This window comes from Xyrauchen texanus, chromosome 26, assembly GCF_025860055.1.
Source record: "Xyrauchen texanus isolate HMW12.3.18 chromosome 26, RBS_HiC_50CHRs, whole genome shotgun sequence".
Lineage (NCBI taxonomy): Eukaryota > Metazoa > Chordata > Actinopteri > Cypriniformes > Catostomidae > Xyrauchen > Xyrauchen texanus.
The window spans coordinates 6,229,273-6,245,391 of NC_068301.1; the positions used below are offsets into that span (position 1 = coordinate 6,229,273).

Sequence of the window (16,119 nt, forward strand, 5' to 3'; positions counted from 1 at the left end):
TCTAGCTCCACAGTACTTAAGTGACCTTCTGACATGCTATATTCCACCATGTTCATTATGCTCAAAATTCTGACTTGTTATTAACACCAAGAACATGGAATAATCTCCCTAGCACTGTTCGAGATGCAGACACACTCACTCAGTTTAACTCTAGACTAAAGACTCATATATTTAACCAGGCATACACCTCATTTATCCTTCAACTAACAATTAGGCTGCTTTAGTTAGGTCTGCCGGAACCAGAGACATCTATCATAATGTATAACTGCACACAATTGAATGCCATCTATGCTAATAGTATTTTTTTCCATGCCTCAACCTCAGGATTCATATACTGAGGTTACCAGAGCCTACCAGATCCAGCTTTGTTTCTGACTCCACTGCTACGTGTCTCTGAGTGATGACGACTATATGCAGCCGGTGCCAGCCATTCTATCTATTACAATGGACTTCAGAGGATGAACCAACTCCATCTGAATGAAATTGGATACTTCATATGCCACTGCCTGAACCTTGGACATCACTGAACCTCACCATGGTTGAACTGTTTTTGTTTATCCTCTTTTTTCCTCAACAAAGCCAATTCCCAATGCACATTATATCGACCACAAGTAGGTTATCCCAACGTGACTCTACCCTAGCATCCGGGCTAACTGATTGATTAGGAAGCCTAACTGGAGACACTGTCTTTACCACTGAGCTACCACGATGGACTACACTAGACTATGAACTGGAATACATAGACTATCATTTAATTGCCAACAAAAGCCTTCATCAGCCAACTAACAAAGGACAATGCATCAATGTGAACTTCTACAATTAATCCAGGATGGACTTCAAAGACATTAAACACTGGACCTTAACGCTTAATTAATTTACTCATTTTAAACCATGACCTGCACTGCACATAAATAACTAATATTGGCATTATATTCATGTTGTTTAGCCAGAGAGGAACTGGCCCACACAGTGAGTCTGGTTTCAACCAAGGTTATTTTTCTCCATTAACCAACATCTTATGGAGTTTTGTGTCCCTTGCCACAGTCTCTAATTGTAGGTGCGAAACAAATTTGTGTATATAACTGTGTATAATAATATGTCATAGTGGGGCATCAATATTGGGTACACTTATAGGGTTGCCACTTTTGAAGTTTCAAAATAAGGGACACTTAATTTTAACTTTAAAGCAAAATATTAATGCTTTAAGAGTTAATATGCATTATTAATAAAAATGTAATACCCTCTTATATATTGAAATTAGAACTTTATATGCTAAAAATATATTTATTTTTATCTTTTCGATTATTTGTCTCCTTATTTATGTATGCATTTTGATTTGTTTACACATATTTATATTTTTCCTTCACCTGTACTTGTCTTTATGACTCAGTGATTGTATTCATACATGGTTTGATCTTATTGAACATTTATATCGAAAACAATCCACCATTATTAGCACCATTCGTGGACTTTTCTGATGGTCATTTACCCACCATAGGCATATTTTCCAACTTATATCAATATTAAATTAGAGATCTGGGACACTTTTACAGTGCCGCCATGTGACCAGTTTATATAGGGGACAAATTAGATATGGGACGCATAATATTATCTTTAAATACAGGACGATCCCGTATTTTACGGGACAGGTGGCAACCCTTATCTAGAGGTCAAGGGTTAACCGTTTTATTTATGCATATCACTCACTCTTATCTCAATGACAGATCCACTAATAGCCTACCCATATGGCTAAAAAAAACTAATTTAGTTTAATCCTGAAATGTCGTTTTATTCTGGCTTGATTTACTCATTTCTGGGTTAGGTGCGCAGATGTTTTCATATTTGGGCCAAAATGGCGTAGGAGATTTCTGTGGATTCTGTTTGCGACTTCACGGAGTGCAGTACGGTACTGCATCCAAAGGGGCGTATACACACACACATACATGCGCGCGATGCGTTTTTCGAGAGAAACGGGTAACTGTGCCAGTTGTTTAGGAGGACTTCTGTATATTTGACACTATTCTGGGGGGTGGGAAGAGGAAGAATGAAAGAGGTCTTCCAACGGAGTGGTCGTAAACATGAACGGTGACTTGTACATTTCGTTTTTCCAAGGTCAGCTGGAATCCGCACTGGAGCAGGTAGTGCAGCTCGCCGTGCAGGAAATCACCAAGACTGCTGGGGCCACTTTGAATTCAATGTTATTGGAAACGGCCACCAAAGAGCAGGAAAATCAGCGTTTGAGGGCGACCATTCAGTCCCAGGAGCTGGAGCACGGAGGCAAAAGGAAAATCAATGCGTCTAAGAGACGTAAAGACTCGAACGATGGAACAAAGCAACACACCCCCAGTCAGAGCACAGAATGTCGCGTGCAGTCTCAGACGTTCAGGCGTGAACAGAAAGGGCGAGCAGTTGGTAAGGTTATTTGTGAGCACTTGATTAAAACTGCGCTTTTAATAAACCAAAATAAAGAGAAGTGCGTAGTAATTTTCTAATTATGGAGGTGCATATATTTATAACGCTAATCTGATCCTGTGGGTTGGTGCGCAGTGACTGGGTTTATAAAAAACAAAGCTAAACACCATTTTGAACGGAAGGAGGAAGTCAAAATAAACTTGGTCTACTTGTGCACCCATGTTTCAATTCCCTAATGTGGTTAAACGTATCTTATTATTGTAATAATAATATCTTGGCACGAATGGTCGTTTTGTTATATTCAAACCACACGAGGATGTTTAGTGAAATGTGTATTTTATTTAAAGCCCAACTTATTTATTTGTTCAGTATACGTTTGTATTTACACTACCTATGTTCCCTGGTAATGTTTTAGGCTGTTGAAATTAACGGGTTGTTATTGACCTTGTTTAGAATTGCTGCGATTGAAATATTTGACGGGAACGAAAACGAGGCTGAGAGGGATCGAGTGCGCTGCATAAAGGTCATAATTGTCCCAACTCATGTTTTCTGGAGTTTTTTTGTCTTCTAAATAAAATGTTTTTAAGATTTTGTCACCTGAACCATCAACATCGTTTTATACAATAGTAGAACCACTAAATAGACTGCAAGTCTATCTCGACGCTCAGAGCCTCGTTTTCATTCCTGTCAACAATTAAAAATGGCGCTTCTCTGACTATGGTCTTCACATAGCTGGGCATGGGATTTAATCTAAGGGTATGGAAATCTGCCTAGAGGTCTGCACGGGCCTTAAAATGAAACCCGAGACCGTGTGGACTGACCCTAATCAACCCGAACGATTCTGTCTCATTTTAAGCCCGACCCGAACCTGAAATTGTTTACTATCTAATTTCTTCTCCTAGTATAGCTGTATTTTATGTAAGCATATATGTTCTTAACAGTACTGAAATGGTAAACATACAGTTTTAACTAGGCACAGCAGCCCCTTAGTACACTAGAGCAGAAGGGGGAAAAAAGCATTGCCTTACCATTTATTTGCTGAAACTTCACTTAGTGCACAACAAATCTAGAATAAAACGAAACAATTTAACAATCCCCTCTATGCAGCCTGAACTTATTCAGAAGGTAAAATCTTTGTGACAACTGCGCTAAAAACAATCTAGAGGCAGTGCAAAGAATGAAACGGAGCGCAGGTGTCTCAACATGCATTTTTGAAAATGTGAAGTTATTTTTAACTTGACATAGTGTTTAAATATTGCTGGTCCTGCACGAGACGCTGAAGAAAAATCGAGACACTGTGCAAATGTCAAAGATGTTCGTCCAGCAAATGTTTAAACAAAGGGAAACAGATGTGCGCAAAAACACATTTGTTGTGAACGGCCCCTAACTCGTTTGTGAGTGAGAGCACATGTGCAAAAAAAGATCGGTAGGCCTGTTTATTTTTTCAGCAATCAAAAACCTGAACCCGACACAAAACCTGTCAGGTTCTCGGTCCCGTCGGTCGCAGACCTCTAAATCTGTCTAATAAACCTTATATCTTGGGGGATCCGGGGCATGCTCCCAGTGAGATACATTTTTTGTTGTTGCAAAAAACAACAACAAATCTTTCAATTCTGGTGACATTGGGATAAGCATTTATTTCAGTAACCGTTCAGACAGACTCATTTTCATGCTAAAAAAGCAAAAAGCGCCACAGCGAATAGAGCAGAACGCAGGTGTCTCGAGACGCGTTTTTAACGTGTGAGTGGACGCAAAAACATGTTTAGTTGGAACAGCTCCTTGTTCACATGACACAGAAATAGCTGAAGTTTCTCAAAGTTACCTCTCAAAAAGACAGCCTTTTGTCTCAGTGACCGTAGGTAAATTGACACTTTATCCAGCGCTGTTTTCGTAAATATCCCGATACTGTTTTACTGTGTGAGAAACCGCTCCAAATGATTCAGTGACCGAGCGCTCTGAACGAATTGTACTGAATCACGAATCGATTCAGACTGTTTTTCAAGCCTGTGTGGTTTCAAGCCAGACTCAAAATAATTATTCAAATTGGGCATTGCTTGTTCTTTTAAAGAGCCAACAGTAATACAGGACACATTTCATGATCGGTGAAATATTCTGAGAGTAAATATTTCTCAGGTCAGTCGGAGTGCCCATGGTACGCACAGTGCGTATGTCCGTACAGCTGCAGGGGCCACTGGCTTTAGGTTTTTTGGGGGGTTTTTCCGAACGGGTCATTAACTCTAAGGGAGGAAGTGTGCAAGTCTACTATATTGGTCCAAGGAGTTTGTAGAGGAGCGAGGCATTGTTTCAGACTGCAGTGACCAATGGGAATGTTTTGTCTTTGTTGCAAATGGATTCATTGAAGGAAGTTTTTGAAGTCTGGTCTTTTGAAATGCATCTTAGTCAGCTGTCCTCAGGCCTGTGTATACATGTGAACAGAGGCTGTCTCTTTGGGGTATGGCTGATTTGTTATGACCACTGCCAATGGCTAGATGGGGCGATGGCGCTTCTGTCGTCGAGCTGCACCTTAGCGCTGCTTTTTATACTGCAGTTATGGTAGTCATGGGTATGTGTTTGACCGATGGTGGTTGTTAGGGGAAGCCACACCTACCCAACCCTGTGGAGGCTATCTGTGGCTGGGGTTTGAGGGGAATATCATGATGATAGACTTCACACTACATAGACAGGAACTGCAGCCAATTGGAAAAGGAGCAGAACAGAGAATGTCTGTGATCCACTTTCTGTCATGGCCGATAACATTATGGCTCAAGAAACAGGCTACTAGTGGTATGCTTACAAAAGTAGTAGAGTCAGATTTGCTCAAAAGGAGCCTGCTCAATCTACAGTTGAAGTCAGAAGTTTACATGCATCTTAGCCAAATACATTTAAACTCAGTTTTTCACAATTCCTGACATTTAATCGTAGAAAACATTCCCGGTCTTAGGTCAGTTAGGATCACTACTTCATTTTAAGAATGTGAAATGTCATAATAATAATAATAGAGAAAATGATTTAAGTTTACATACAATTGCCATTTAAATAGTTTAACTTGGGTCAAATGTTTTGGGTAGCCTTCCACAAGCTTCTCATAATAAGTTGCTGGAAGTTTGGCCCATTCCTCCAGACAGAACTGGTGCAACTGAGTCAGGTTTGTAGGCCTCTTTGCTCGCACATGCTTTTTCAGTTCTGCCCACCAATTTTCTATTAGATTGAGGTCAGGGCTTTGTGATGACCTCTCCAAAACCTTGACTTGTCCTTATGCCATTTTGCCACAAATTTGGAGATATGATTGGGGTCATTGTCCATTTGGAAGACCCATAAGTGACCCTGCTTTAAATTCTTGGCTGATGCCTTGAGATGTTGCTTCAATATATCCACATAATTTTCCTTCCTCATGATGAGATCTATTTTGTGAAGTGCACCAGTCCCTTCAGTAGCAAAGCACCCCCCACAACATGATGCTGACACCCCCATGCTTCACAGTGTTCATGTGTTCTTCGACTTGCAAGCCTCACCCCTTTTCCTCTAAACATAATGATGGTCATTATGGCCAAACAATTACATTTGTTTCATCAGACAAGATCAAAAATGAAGATCTTTGTCCCCATGTGCACATGCATAGTCTGGCTTTTTTATGGCAGTTTTGGAGCAGTGGATTCATCCTTGCTGGGGGGCCATTCAGGTTATGTTGATATAGGACATGTTTTAATGTGGATATAGATACTTGTCTACATGTTTCCTCCAGCATCTTCACAAGGTCATTTGCTGTTGTACTGAATAAATTTTTTTCTTACCCTTTTGGCAAATTATCATTTTAAACATACATTTTTCCAAATTTGGTTGAATTTCTCTGAAAACAAGACAAAATATCTTATGCAATTTTGCTTTTAAGTACATTATCTGCCATACCATTGATAAGTCTTTGTGGTTTTAATGATTCTCATGTTGCTGAACAGTTGCTTAGATTATATGATAATTCCCTCATACAAGTCACACCTGGCTCACTCTGCAGTATAGTTAGAAGTCTTGTAGGCCATTGTTTTTAAGTTGAAAAAGGACTTGCTCTCTTAACACTTCCTGAACAATTTGAACTGTCAAATTCTGATTTAATAGAACAAAATAGCATATAGGGCCCAATGAAATCTTAAATTCTGTTTTCCCTTTTATTTTTACTGAATTAAGTGTTTTCAAGTTTCATTCAAATGTATCATGAACAAAACTCATAATGCACAATGTTTAAACATTTTTTTTTTTTTAAATTATTAATATAATCATGATTATATAACTATCACTAGTATATAATATGTGTGGCAATAATATGTTTGTGTTGGTGTATCTTAAGTATGCTCCAACAGTAAAGCATTAGCCTAAGTGTCATTTTCTGGCATGCTTGGACTATTAGACGTAGTGTTGTTGAAAGAGTATTTTTAGTGGTCTACCCAAAATGGGCTCCATACAGTCAAGTGTAGAATGGAGGGGACTGCATGCTGTGCGTTTTAAAGCCCTTATTGCTGAAAGGAGGTGGACTGGGATGTCATTACTTGGAGGCCTAAAAGTCCATGCTAGCTTCCATCTTGAAATTTGAACCTGCTGCATTTCTCTCCAATTTGCTTTTAACCCACAGCACCCCATCACCATGGGAACCTCAAAGTAGAATCATTTTCTGTCCTGAAATATAGGCTGCTGGGTTTTTAGAGACTCCTTATCTTGGCTTGGTCTCAATTAGACTTGAACATTGTGCCAAAGTATAGGTATTTCTGATTTGGTGCAAGTTAAAATTAGAGACATTGTTCATAATTGAAAAATCAGTGCAATGTTCCAGGATTTGCTTAATTTTATTTTTCTCAATATAGAACAGGGTCTGCAACCTATGGCATGCTTGAGGGTAATCACTGGTACGCCAGCAACAGCGAGAGGTGTAGACTATTTTATGTATATAAATTCAGCACCTGTATTTAGCCTCCAATTCAACTGATGAAAAGCACGCTGCGTGGTCATGAGGAAGGATTACATCAAGATGTAGATTGGAATGCAGGTGCGAAAAACTTAATATAAATATAATAGCCTTATAACATCGCTCGCTGTTGATTACGTGTAGGGCTGCAACTAACGATTATTTTGATAATCGATTAATCTAACGATTATTAGAATGACTATTCCGCGATTCTTGCAACGGTTAATCATTAGCTCTTAAACGATTATTCTGCTTGTTTCCCGACTTAAAGGGGTCATATAATGGTACATGCACTTTTTCAAGTTGATTGTACTGAAATGTGTGTTGGCTGTGCCTGTACACAACCATCCTATTATGATAAAAATCCATCCAGTGTTTTTGTTTTAATCTCCTTATATATTTTCCCCTGCCTCAAATCGAGCCGTGTGACGTCACACGGTCGGACGCCCCTCCCAGGATTGTTGATTGACAGCAGTGTTTCAACACAGACTCGTCCCTCGCTCGTGAGCGAGCTGTCAATCATAGTCCGTCATCATTGTTGATACACTGGAGCAGAATAGCGCCTAAGCGATTGTGGTTTTCTGTTCTTCGGTGTAATAACGAACACAGCAGTCATTTTGATGTTCCTAAATCTGAACCGCTGAAGACACAGTGGCTGAGTTTTGTTTACGATGGGAATATTCCCCACGAGCAACGTCAATGCGTTCATGTTTGCGCGAATAATTTTTCACCAGACTGCTTTATAAACGAGGGTCAGTATAAAGCTGGTTTTGCTAAGAAGCTGCTGCTGAAAAAAGATTCGGTACCAACTATTTATATTCCCTCTGCACCTCCAGAAGAAGTAAGTGTAACGTTTTATTAACCTTTATATTAATCGTTGCAAATCGCTTGCACGCTTCACAATGAATGTGGCTAATGTTTACACTCAGGGTACATTACGGCATGTTTTCCATAACGTTACGACGTTCTCAATATAATTCATAATCCCACGTTTATAATGAACAACGCGTTATGGTTATTGTGTTATTAAAAACTGTGTACGGAGGTGTTACAGTTAACATGGTAACACTAAGTTACACCTGGTTTACTTGTATGTTACTGATTAAGAAGTAATGTCAAAAAAACAGTTATACAGAGAATAACTCCAGAACGGAGGGGCGGGGTGACCAAAGCTCATTATCATTTAAAGTCATATGCTCTGAAACGGCGTGCTGAAAACAGAGCTGTTTTTGAGCAGTTAAAATTAGTGTTTTCTTAAAATACTAATGAGAATTTAATAAAAGTATATTACAAAGTTTTCATTTAGACCCTAAAGATTCATATTAACTTGTACAAAAATGGCATTATATGACCCCTTTAAAAGGTTGTATTAAACGTGCTTACTAACAATAAAGAGGAAAAAAAATATTTTCAAAATACATCTATATGACATTTACTGAATTAAAGGGGGAAGTTTAATTCAGTAAAGAAATTCACTGCAAAACAAATTCTATTGTTATCAAGTGTTTTTTGTCTAGTTTTCCATTTAAAAATGTCTAAAAATCCTTTAAAAAAAAGATGCATTCACCTGAGAAGCAACATATAAGATATTTAGTTTTAAGAGAATGTATCTTGAATATACAGTAAGTGTGTTTTGTATATAAGTGTATTTTTTAATTTGTTATACTTCTGCGAGTGCAGTAAAGACAAAATACACTCATATTCAAGATCTATTCTCTAAAATCAAGTCTAAATATCTTGTATGCTGCTGCTCAGGTGAATGCATCTTTTTTTTTGTAAGAATTTTTAGATATTTTAAAATATATAATATTATATTCAACATTCTCGGATAACAATTTTTTCTTCTGCAGTATAGTTGCTAAAAAAATTACGTAGTTTTAAAGGAGTTTTAGATATTTATATTGGAAAAAAAGTAACAAAATCAAATCAAAAACATATTTTGTTGCCGTGTATAATGGGTGAAGACTTCCTCTCTCAACTTTCTGTTCACTTCAATCCATTTTTAACTCACAAAAATTCTCTCTTATTAATAAAGCTGCGTATTGACAATTTCCTTAAAGATAAGAAATGCACAGTGACCTATGATTCGATAAGTCGCGAGCCAATACGTTATAATCTAGCTGCATTAAGCGAGCACCCTTTGGGATTAGCGTCCTCGTGTCAGAGTGTGCATCAGCCGGATGCAGTTTCAATCTCTCCCCCTTAGATCGGGACATTCACGCAACTCATAGAAGAGACGCTTACAGCCATTGACCAGGAAAATGGCACTCCATGTCAAAAAGGTTGCCGACCACTGCTATAGAATAAACTAATAAGACCCTGTTATACCTGATAGGGTTTTTGTGGTTGTCTTAATATTTCACTTTAAAATTTTCTTTGTGCATTGGTTATGGAGAAACTTAATGTTTATAATTAACTAAAACGTCAATGATAAACCACAACACTTTTACTACTGCTTGACTAAAACCATCTTTATTGCATCCAAATGATTTAAAAATGTCGTCTTCTACCTTCTTTTCCGTTCATTTCGTAAAATGTGGAGAACTCCGCTTGTGATGAATGTTATTTGCATTGTCCAATCAACTTTTAACATTACAGTTCATGCTGTTGTATTGACTGTCTTATATTTTAGTTTTTAGATCCACCAAAACTTGATTGAAAACATTGAACATTTTATTATTGAAGCAATTTTAATTTGGCATGCATATAAAAGCCATGTCAATAGATAACCATTAAAAAAATCTTCAGTTTAATTATTGGTTCAGTATTTTTTAAGGCCAGGTATTTTAAAAAGTCATGCATTAACTTATGGGTCCTTGAGGCAAATGTGTTCCACAAGAGGTGGGTGACTCGCATGTGAAATTGTAAGTCTTTAGCTGAAACTGATTATTGCACACATCCCAGCCATCCCAAAATTACACAAAATGCATGTGTCCACAGACCCTTCGTGTATGAAAAGTTTAGTGAATTGTCACCATAGGAATAAAAAGTTATAGCTGTTCAACATAAGCAATAATAAAAATAACAGACCAGTAGAGAAAGTCAAGTTAAGATTTCTTAAACTCAAAGACAGAAGGCAAATGTAACCAGTTTGTACTCTATAATATTCCCAATATGAATGAGCAGCATTGCACCAACAATACCAGACAGTTGAAAGCAAATGTCTCATTGTGTCTCTGGGTTTCATTTGTCTCATCTGTTTTCTGGGTTTCAGTCAGGATTATAAAGCTAAGACGTAAAACAAAGCAAACCTGGACAATGATCCTACTATTGTTTCTTCAAATTTCTTGTGTTCATTTCAAGGGTCTCTTTCTAATGAATTAAAACAGTTCATTTAGTTACTCTGCACAGAGAAACATGGACAAAAGATGCCACAGAAAATCATTTGTATTGGCATTTTACTTGAATTGTGTTCAAATCGTGACAGCCAAATTGAGTCTCTGGATCTGAGCTTTTGCTTGCTGACAGTAAACAGCGATTGCATCTTATTGCACGCAGTTCAGTACGGCATAGAACAAAGAGGTTTTTGAGTCACAAAAATATTACTGATAATAATGTCTCAGTAAACGTGTCATGAAATGTCTCTACTTTGTGTCCATTTTAAGGTCAGTTAAAAGCCGTTATGGAACATGTCCTGGAATTCGCCGTTTGTGAACTGACCAAAATTGTGGAAGACAACTTTGACGACCTGCTCGTGGAGTTTACCAAGAAAGAGCGGGAAAACCATATATTGAAAGAGCAACTGCAGCACAAGAACCTAGTGGAGGACAATGAGGTGGCTGATGCAGAAACAGAGGACTGTGAAAACGACTCGGACTCTCCGAGCAGTTCCAAAGTGAAAAGGCAGGAGTCACAAGGCGTGCCTGACCTGTCACCCAAAATAGCATGGGAAAAGGAACAGATGGAAACCACCAATGGTACCAAATATCTTCTTGATATCTACTATTTATTAAAAAATTATTCCAGGTTCTATATATGTTAAGCTCAATCGACAGCATTTGTGGCATAATGTTGATTACTACAAATTAATTTCGACTAGTACATTCTTTAAAAGTGAGTGAGGCACTTACACATATGGAAGTGAATGGGCCAATTTATCAAGGGGTTAAAGGGAGAAATGTGAATTTTTATAATTTTATAAAAGCACTTGTGTTTATTTGAGCTCTAATAAACAGTTGTATTAGGTTTACGGCGTTAAGTCATCATGGCAATGCAGTTTTAATACTGAATAACTGTACACAGATAAGGTTATAAGACATTTTACCATACTAAAATAATTTTAACATATATAATGTTTACAGATAGGCCTCATTCACTTCCATCATAAGTGTCTTTCTGTTACCGTGATTTTTGCTTTTTTTTTTTTAAGAAAAGGAGGGACAAGCCTAAATAATATTTTTGGTAGTCATAATCAACATTATGCCTTCGATTGAGCTAAACTTGTATGGGATATTCCTTTCATTAGAATGTATATAGCGATGTAAAGTTGGATAGGCCCTTTGTCTTTTCAAGCAGGGCCTAAAAAAATAAGTAATTATTCTACAACTCTTCCTCTTTTCTGTTTTTGCTAAATAGAAGCAGACAAGCAGACCGTGATTGCAGTGGCCCAGGACTGGGTACCCATTCTGGATAAAGTCTTTGGACAAAAGTGGTGCAGTGACCTTTTTCAGATCAAAGAGGTCACTACCAGTAAAGAGGAATGCTCTGGGCTTGGCTCAGGGTCGATGAGCGACATGGACAGCTTAATTCGGGAGACGCTCATGCCGTCTTGTCTGGCCTCTCAAAGGAAGCTGGAGCTTGAGATGGGGCAGCTTCCATGGTTGCAAGCAAAAGATTTGGAGGTTGTTTCTCTTTCCTCGGACACTAAAGGTATTCCTGTTGTCAGTTCCACAGGTAGGCTGCACTGTCATGATGATCTGGTGCTATCTGGTAGAGATTGATGTATAGTTGTTTGTTTTTAGTAATTTAACCAATACATGGGAAAATCACTAAGATTGAATTGAGGCAAAAGGTAAAGCACTTTTTTGTTTTTGCCCATGCTCCTTTAGCACCCGATTTTACTAAAGGAATTGTGCAAATCGGCAATGGTGCAAACGCGACCACAAAATCTGTGCTAATTCTGCTTTGCGGGCCGGAAGAATGCAGCAGACCTCCACAATCTGACACACACTGCCAAGACCGTACAGCATTATTCCACTACAGTAATCCACACATCTAAATCATCTCTTTAACATGCTGAGGGCCCACATTAATTTGCCATGTGTAAGGATATATGTCTGATTATATTGCTCTTATAGGGCCTATTTAAAAGGGTCATTAAATAGTTTTTTTTTCTGTACAATTTTATTATCTTCCCTGAGGTCCACTGATCATTTTAGTGCCATTTTGTTGCACCATAACGGTCATAATTTTGTTATATAGGATAATTGTCCACCGTTTTGAAAAGCTTGGTTTTGGCCTAAGCGCCTCATTTAAACATCAAAGTTAGCACCCTCTGGTATGACTGGCTAACATTGTGCAGCCTCTCGAATACAGCCTTAATTGAAACCCAATCGAAAGAGAATAAACCAACTCCACAACAGTATAAAAATTTCAGGGATTACACTTAACGCACATCTCACATCTCATACAAATCTCATACAAATATATTAATCTTTTCTTTTATTGTAAGCCATGCAGCGCCATAAACTATCACACAGTCATGACATTTGACACATTCATGAAAGAAACCATTTACTCACGGTTTTGCGATCGGGTCCACACATACATATTCCCATGCACAATGAAGACACACACACACACATACAGTATCATTGTGCACTGAAGCTAGAAACGCATCAAAACGGTCAAAGACATCCATCTAGTGCATGTTTACATACTCCCAACTATTAAAAATAGTGCAAATGGGCAAAAGAACCATTTGAGCAGTTTGTGCTCCAAACAGCAAGAGGCAGAGTAGCTGAATGAAAGAGAATGACTTCTCCTTTTCAGAGTTGTAATTTTACACCGTGACATTTTAAAGTGGCGTGAAATACATGTCAACGGTCAAAGATGTCTGTCTAGTGCATGTTATATACAAAAATCATGCAAAATATTCTAGATGGGTCCCCGTTTGTGTTCAGGAATAGTAAGTTGGCCACACTAGGCCTGTTTGTCCTGCTCTCTCTATTTACGAACCGAGCGCCAGTGGGCGGGGTCAAGTTACAATGACGTAATATCGGCATTGCTGTTTTTTCACCGTAGAGGTGATCATAATTTACAGCATGATTTTATAGTAGAAATGTCAAAATATCAAGGAAAATTTCATTCATCATGACATGACTGACCCCTTTAACATGGAAAGCATGGAAAGAAATTAGAATGATTTAATTTAATACTCAAGACGTAGTGCTATTTTAGCACTGAACTGCATATTTAAACTAGATTGGGGGTGGTTTGTGAATAAAACACAGGTTTTTTGCGCTGAAATACCACGTGCAAAAGTGGCGCAACTGTTTAGTGGATTTGTTTTACTGTTTGTTTGTTTGTTTGTTTGTTTTAAGTCCAATAAATGATAAGGAATATAACTTTTAATTATGGTTCTATTTCTGCTTTTTGACACAATAATAACTAAACCATTAGACTACAACAATAAAAACACAATATGCACTGTTAATAATTTATTAATGATAATAAAAAAATTATATTGATTACACCATACCAATACTGAAAGTGTTGAAATACTGAAACAAAATAGGCTGATAAGGATATTTTGCCACTTACCTAATTTTAGAATCGGATCACTGTTTAACTTAGGAATTCTGCTTAAAATGTACAAAAAGTTACAAACGCTTTGTTACTGTCCTAACGATAAACAATTTCCATTGAACATGGATTGGATCTGTGACGCATGACAGGCCATAATTTTAAAGACTGCAACAATAAATGATCATTAGAAGATAAAAGATAAACAAAAAATAACTGAATATGATAGCATGATATAAAATAAGTATATTTTGTACTTCTAAACACAGAAATGCAGCCTTTTAAATTTTAGTAATCACACAATATTGTGATTTCAATCTTAATTCAATCAATCATGCAGCATTAATTGATATCATACCAATATCTCAGAAGTCAAAGTCTGCTGGTTTTTAAAGCATTTTGGATGGTTTCCCTAATCATGTATTCTACAGTAAGTGCAACTTTTATTTTTGCTACATCTGTAAGGCTGGTTTTTCCTTATAAATGTGAGTAAATATTTCACGTTTTTAGGAGTGCCAGCCCTTCTATATATTGTGGCTATTATTATTTCTATATTGTGTATTTGAATTCACATAGTTTTTACAACTTGTGTTACTAACAGTTATAAATAAACCATTGTTTTTTCATATTGGCATTTTCATGCTTATAACCGATATTTGTTTATTTGGTCAATAACTGGCCGATAAATATCAGCTACCAATACATCGGTGCTTCCCTACCATAAATATTGATTATATTTATGCCAAGTTGTTTTGCTATTTAAAATGTGAACATTAAAGCGTTAATTTTAATATTTTTTTGAGCTATGTCTAACTCTTAAGCTTAAAATGCCACACCTTTCTCACTTGAGAATAAATGTAAAGTTATGCAAACAATATATTGTTCACCTGTGAAGACCGTTGTTTCCTGTTCAATCCTGTTTTTTTTTTTTTGTTTTTTTAGAGACCCATTTAATTTTTTCAGGTTTAATTTATCCATGAACTAATTTAGTAGAACAGTGTTAATATATGTCAAAAATATATAGGTGAAACAGACTGTTTGTGTGTCTTTACTGTATGGCACTGTAATTTGAAGTTTTAAATTTCTCTCTTTTTCTGCTTTATCTGTAGGCGATGATTCTAATATCAGATCCCCATCAATGTTGCAAAGACTCTTGACTCTACCGTACCAGTTGCTTGAGGATGATGAGGAGTCCATGGATGCTGTTCCCAGTCTGGAAGTGTCCCTGGATCCATCTGATTCACAAGTCAGCAAAGGATCAAAGGGTGATCAGATCTCAACAAATATGAAAAAAGAGGAGGATGAAGATGAGGGAGATGAGACAAGAACTCACGAATTAGACAGGCAGGAATCCTTGAAACACAAAAGCAGGAGGAAGTCCCATGCTTGCAAAAATTGTGGCAGGAAGTTCAGCCGCGTGCATCTTCTCAGAGCCCACCAGCTAACGCATGAGACACCCAACCGATGCCAAGAGTGTGGAAAGATTTTCTCCCAGTCGTCAAAGCTCCAAGCGCACTTACGGATGCACACAGGCAAAACAATATGAAAAAATGTAGATTTGGGGGGGTTATGAATGGAACAGGGATGGATAGATTTTTCGCAGTATTTCTTGTTTCTTTGAGTGGGTTAGCATTAGATCATTAGCAGAATTCAATTCAGGGCTGTTAGATTTGTTTCGAATTCAGAATTTGATCACATTGTAGCCCTAATTTGAAGGTACTCTGAGATAAAAGAAAAAGGATTTATCATCCTTCAACGTTTATTAGAAGAAAAACAAAATGCCAGTAACTCCTAGCTGTGTGTAGGCAGTGTAAATAATTGAATAGGGTGGTGTAGACCATCACAATAAGAAGTGAAGAATTTCTTTCACTTTAGGCGAATGAGTTTTCACAATACACATTTTTAAAGATTTTGAAATGTAAATATTTCAAAAGCAATGATTAAAACTGAATGTGAATTACAACAATCCAGTCAGTGACTTTAGCCTAGATGTCCTAAAGGGAAAGATAAAG

General features: G+C 37.4%; 1 protein-coding gene across 2 annotated transcripts; it reads left to right on the plus strand.

The window, feature by feature from the left end:
• Nucleotides 1-1,962: 1,962 nt before the first annotated feature.
• On the plus strand, nucleotides 1,963-15,657 carry LOC127619769 (zinc finger protein 37-like). 2 transcript variants are annotated; one of them, XM_052092751.1, is made up of 4 exons: nucleotides 1,963-2,412; nucleotides 10,969-11,280; nucleotides 11,939-12,256; nucleotides 15,217-15,657. In XM_052092751.1, the coding sequence occupies exons 1-4, from the start codon at nucleotides 2,079-2,081 to the stop codon at nucleotides 15,651-15,653; spliced, it is 1,401 nt and encodes a 466-aa protein (XP_051948711.1). In that variant the 5' UTR covers nucleotides 1,963-2,078; the 3' UTR covers nucleotides 15,654-15,657. The 2 variants fall into 2 exon arrangements, with proteins under 2 accessions (XP_051948711.1, XP_051948712.1); XM_052092752.1 differs by having other exon boundaries at nucleotides 11,939-12,232.
• The last annotated feature ends 462 nt before the right edge of the window (nucleotides 15,658-16,119 follow it).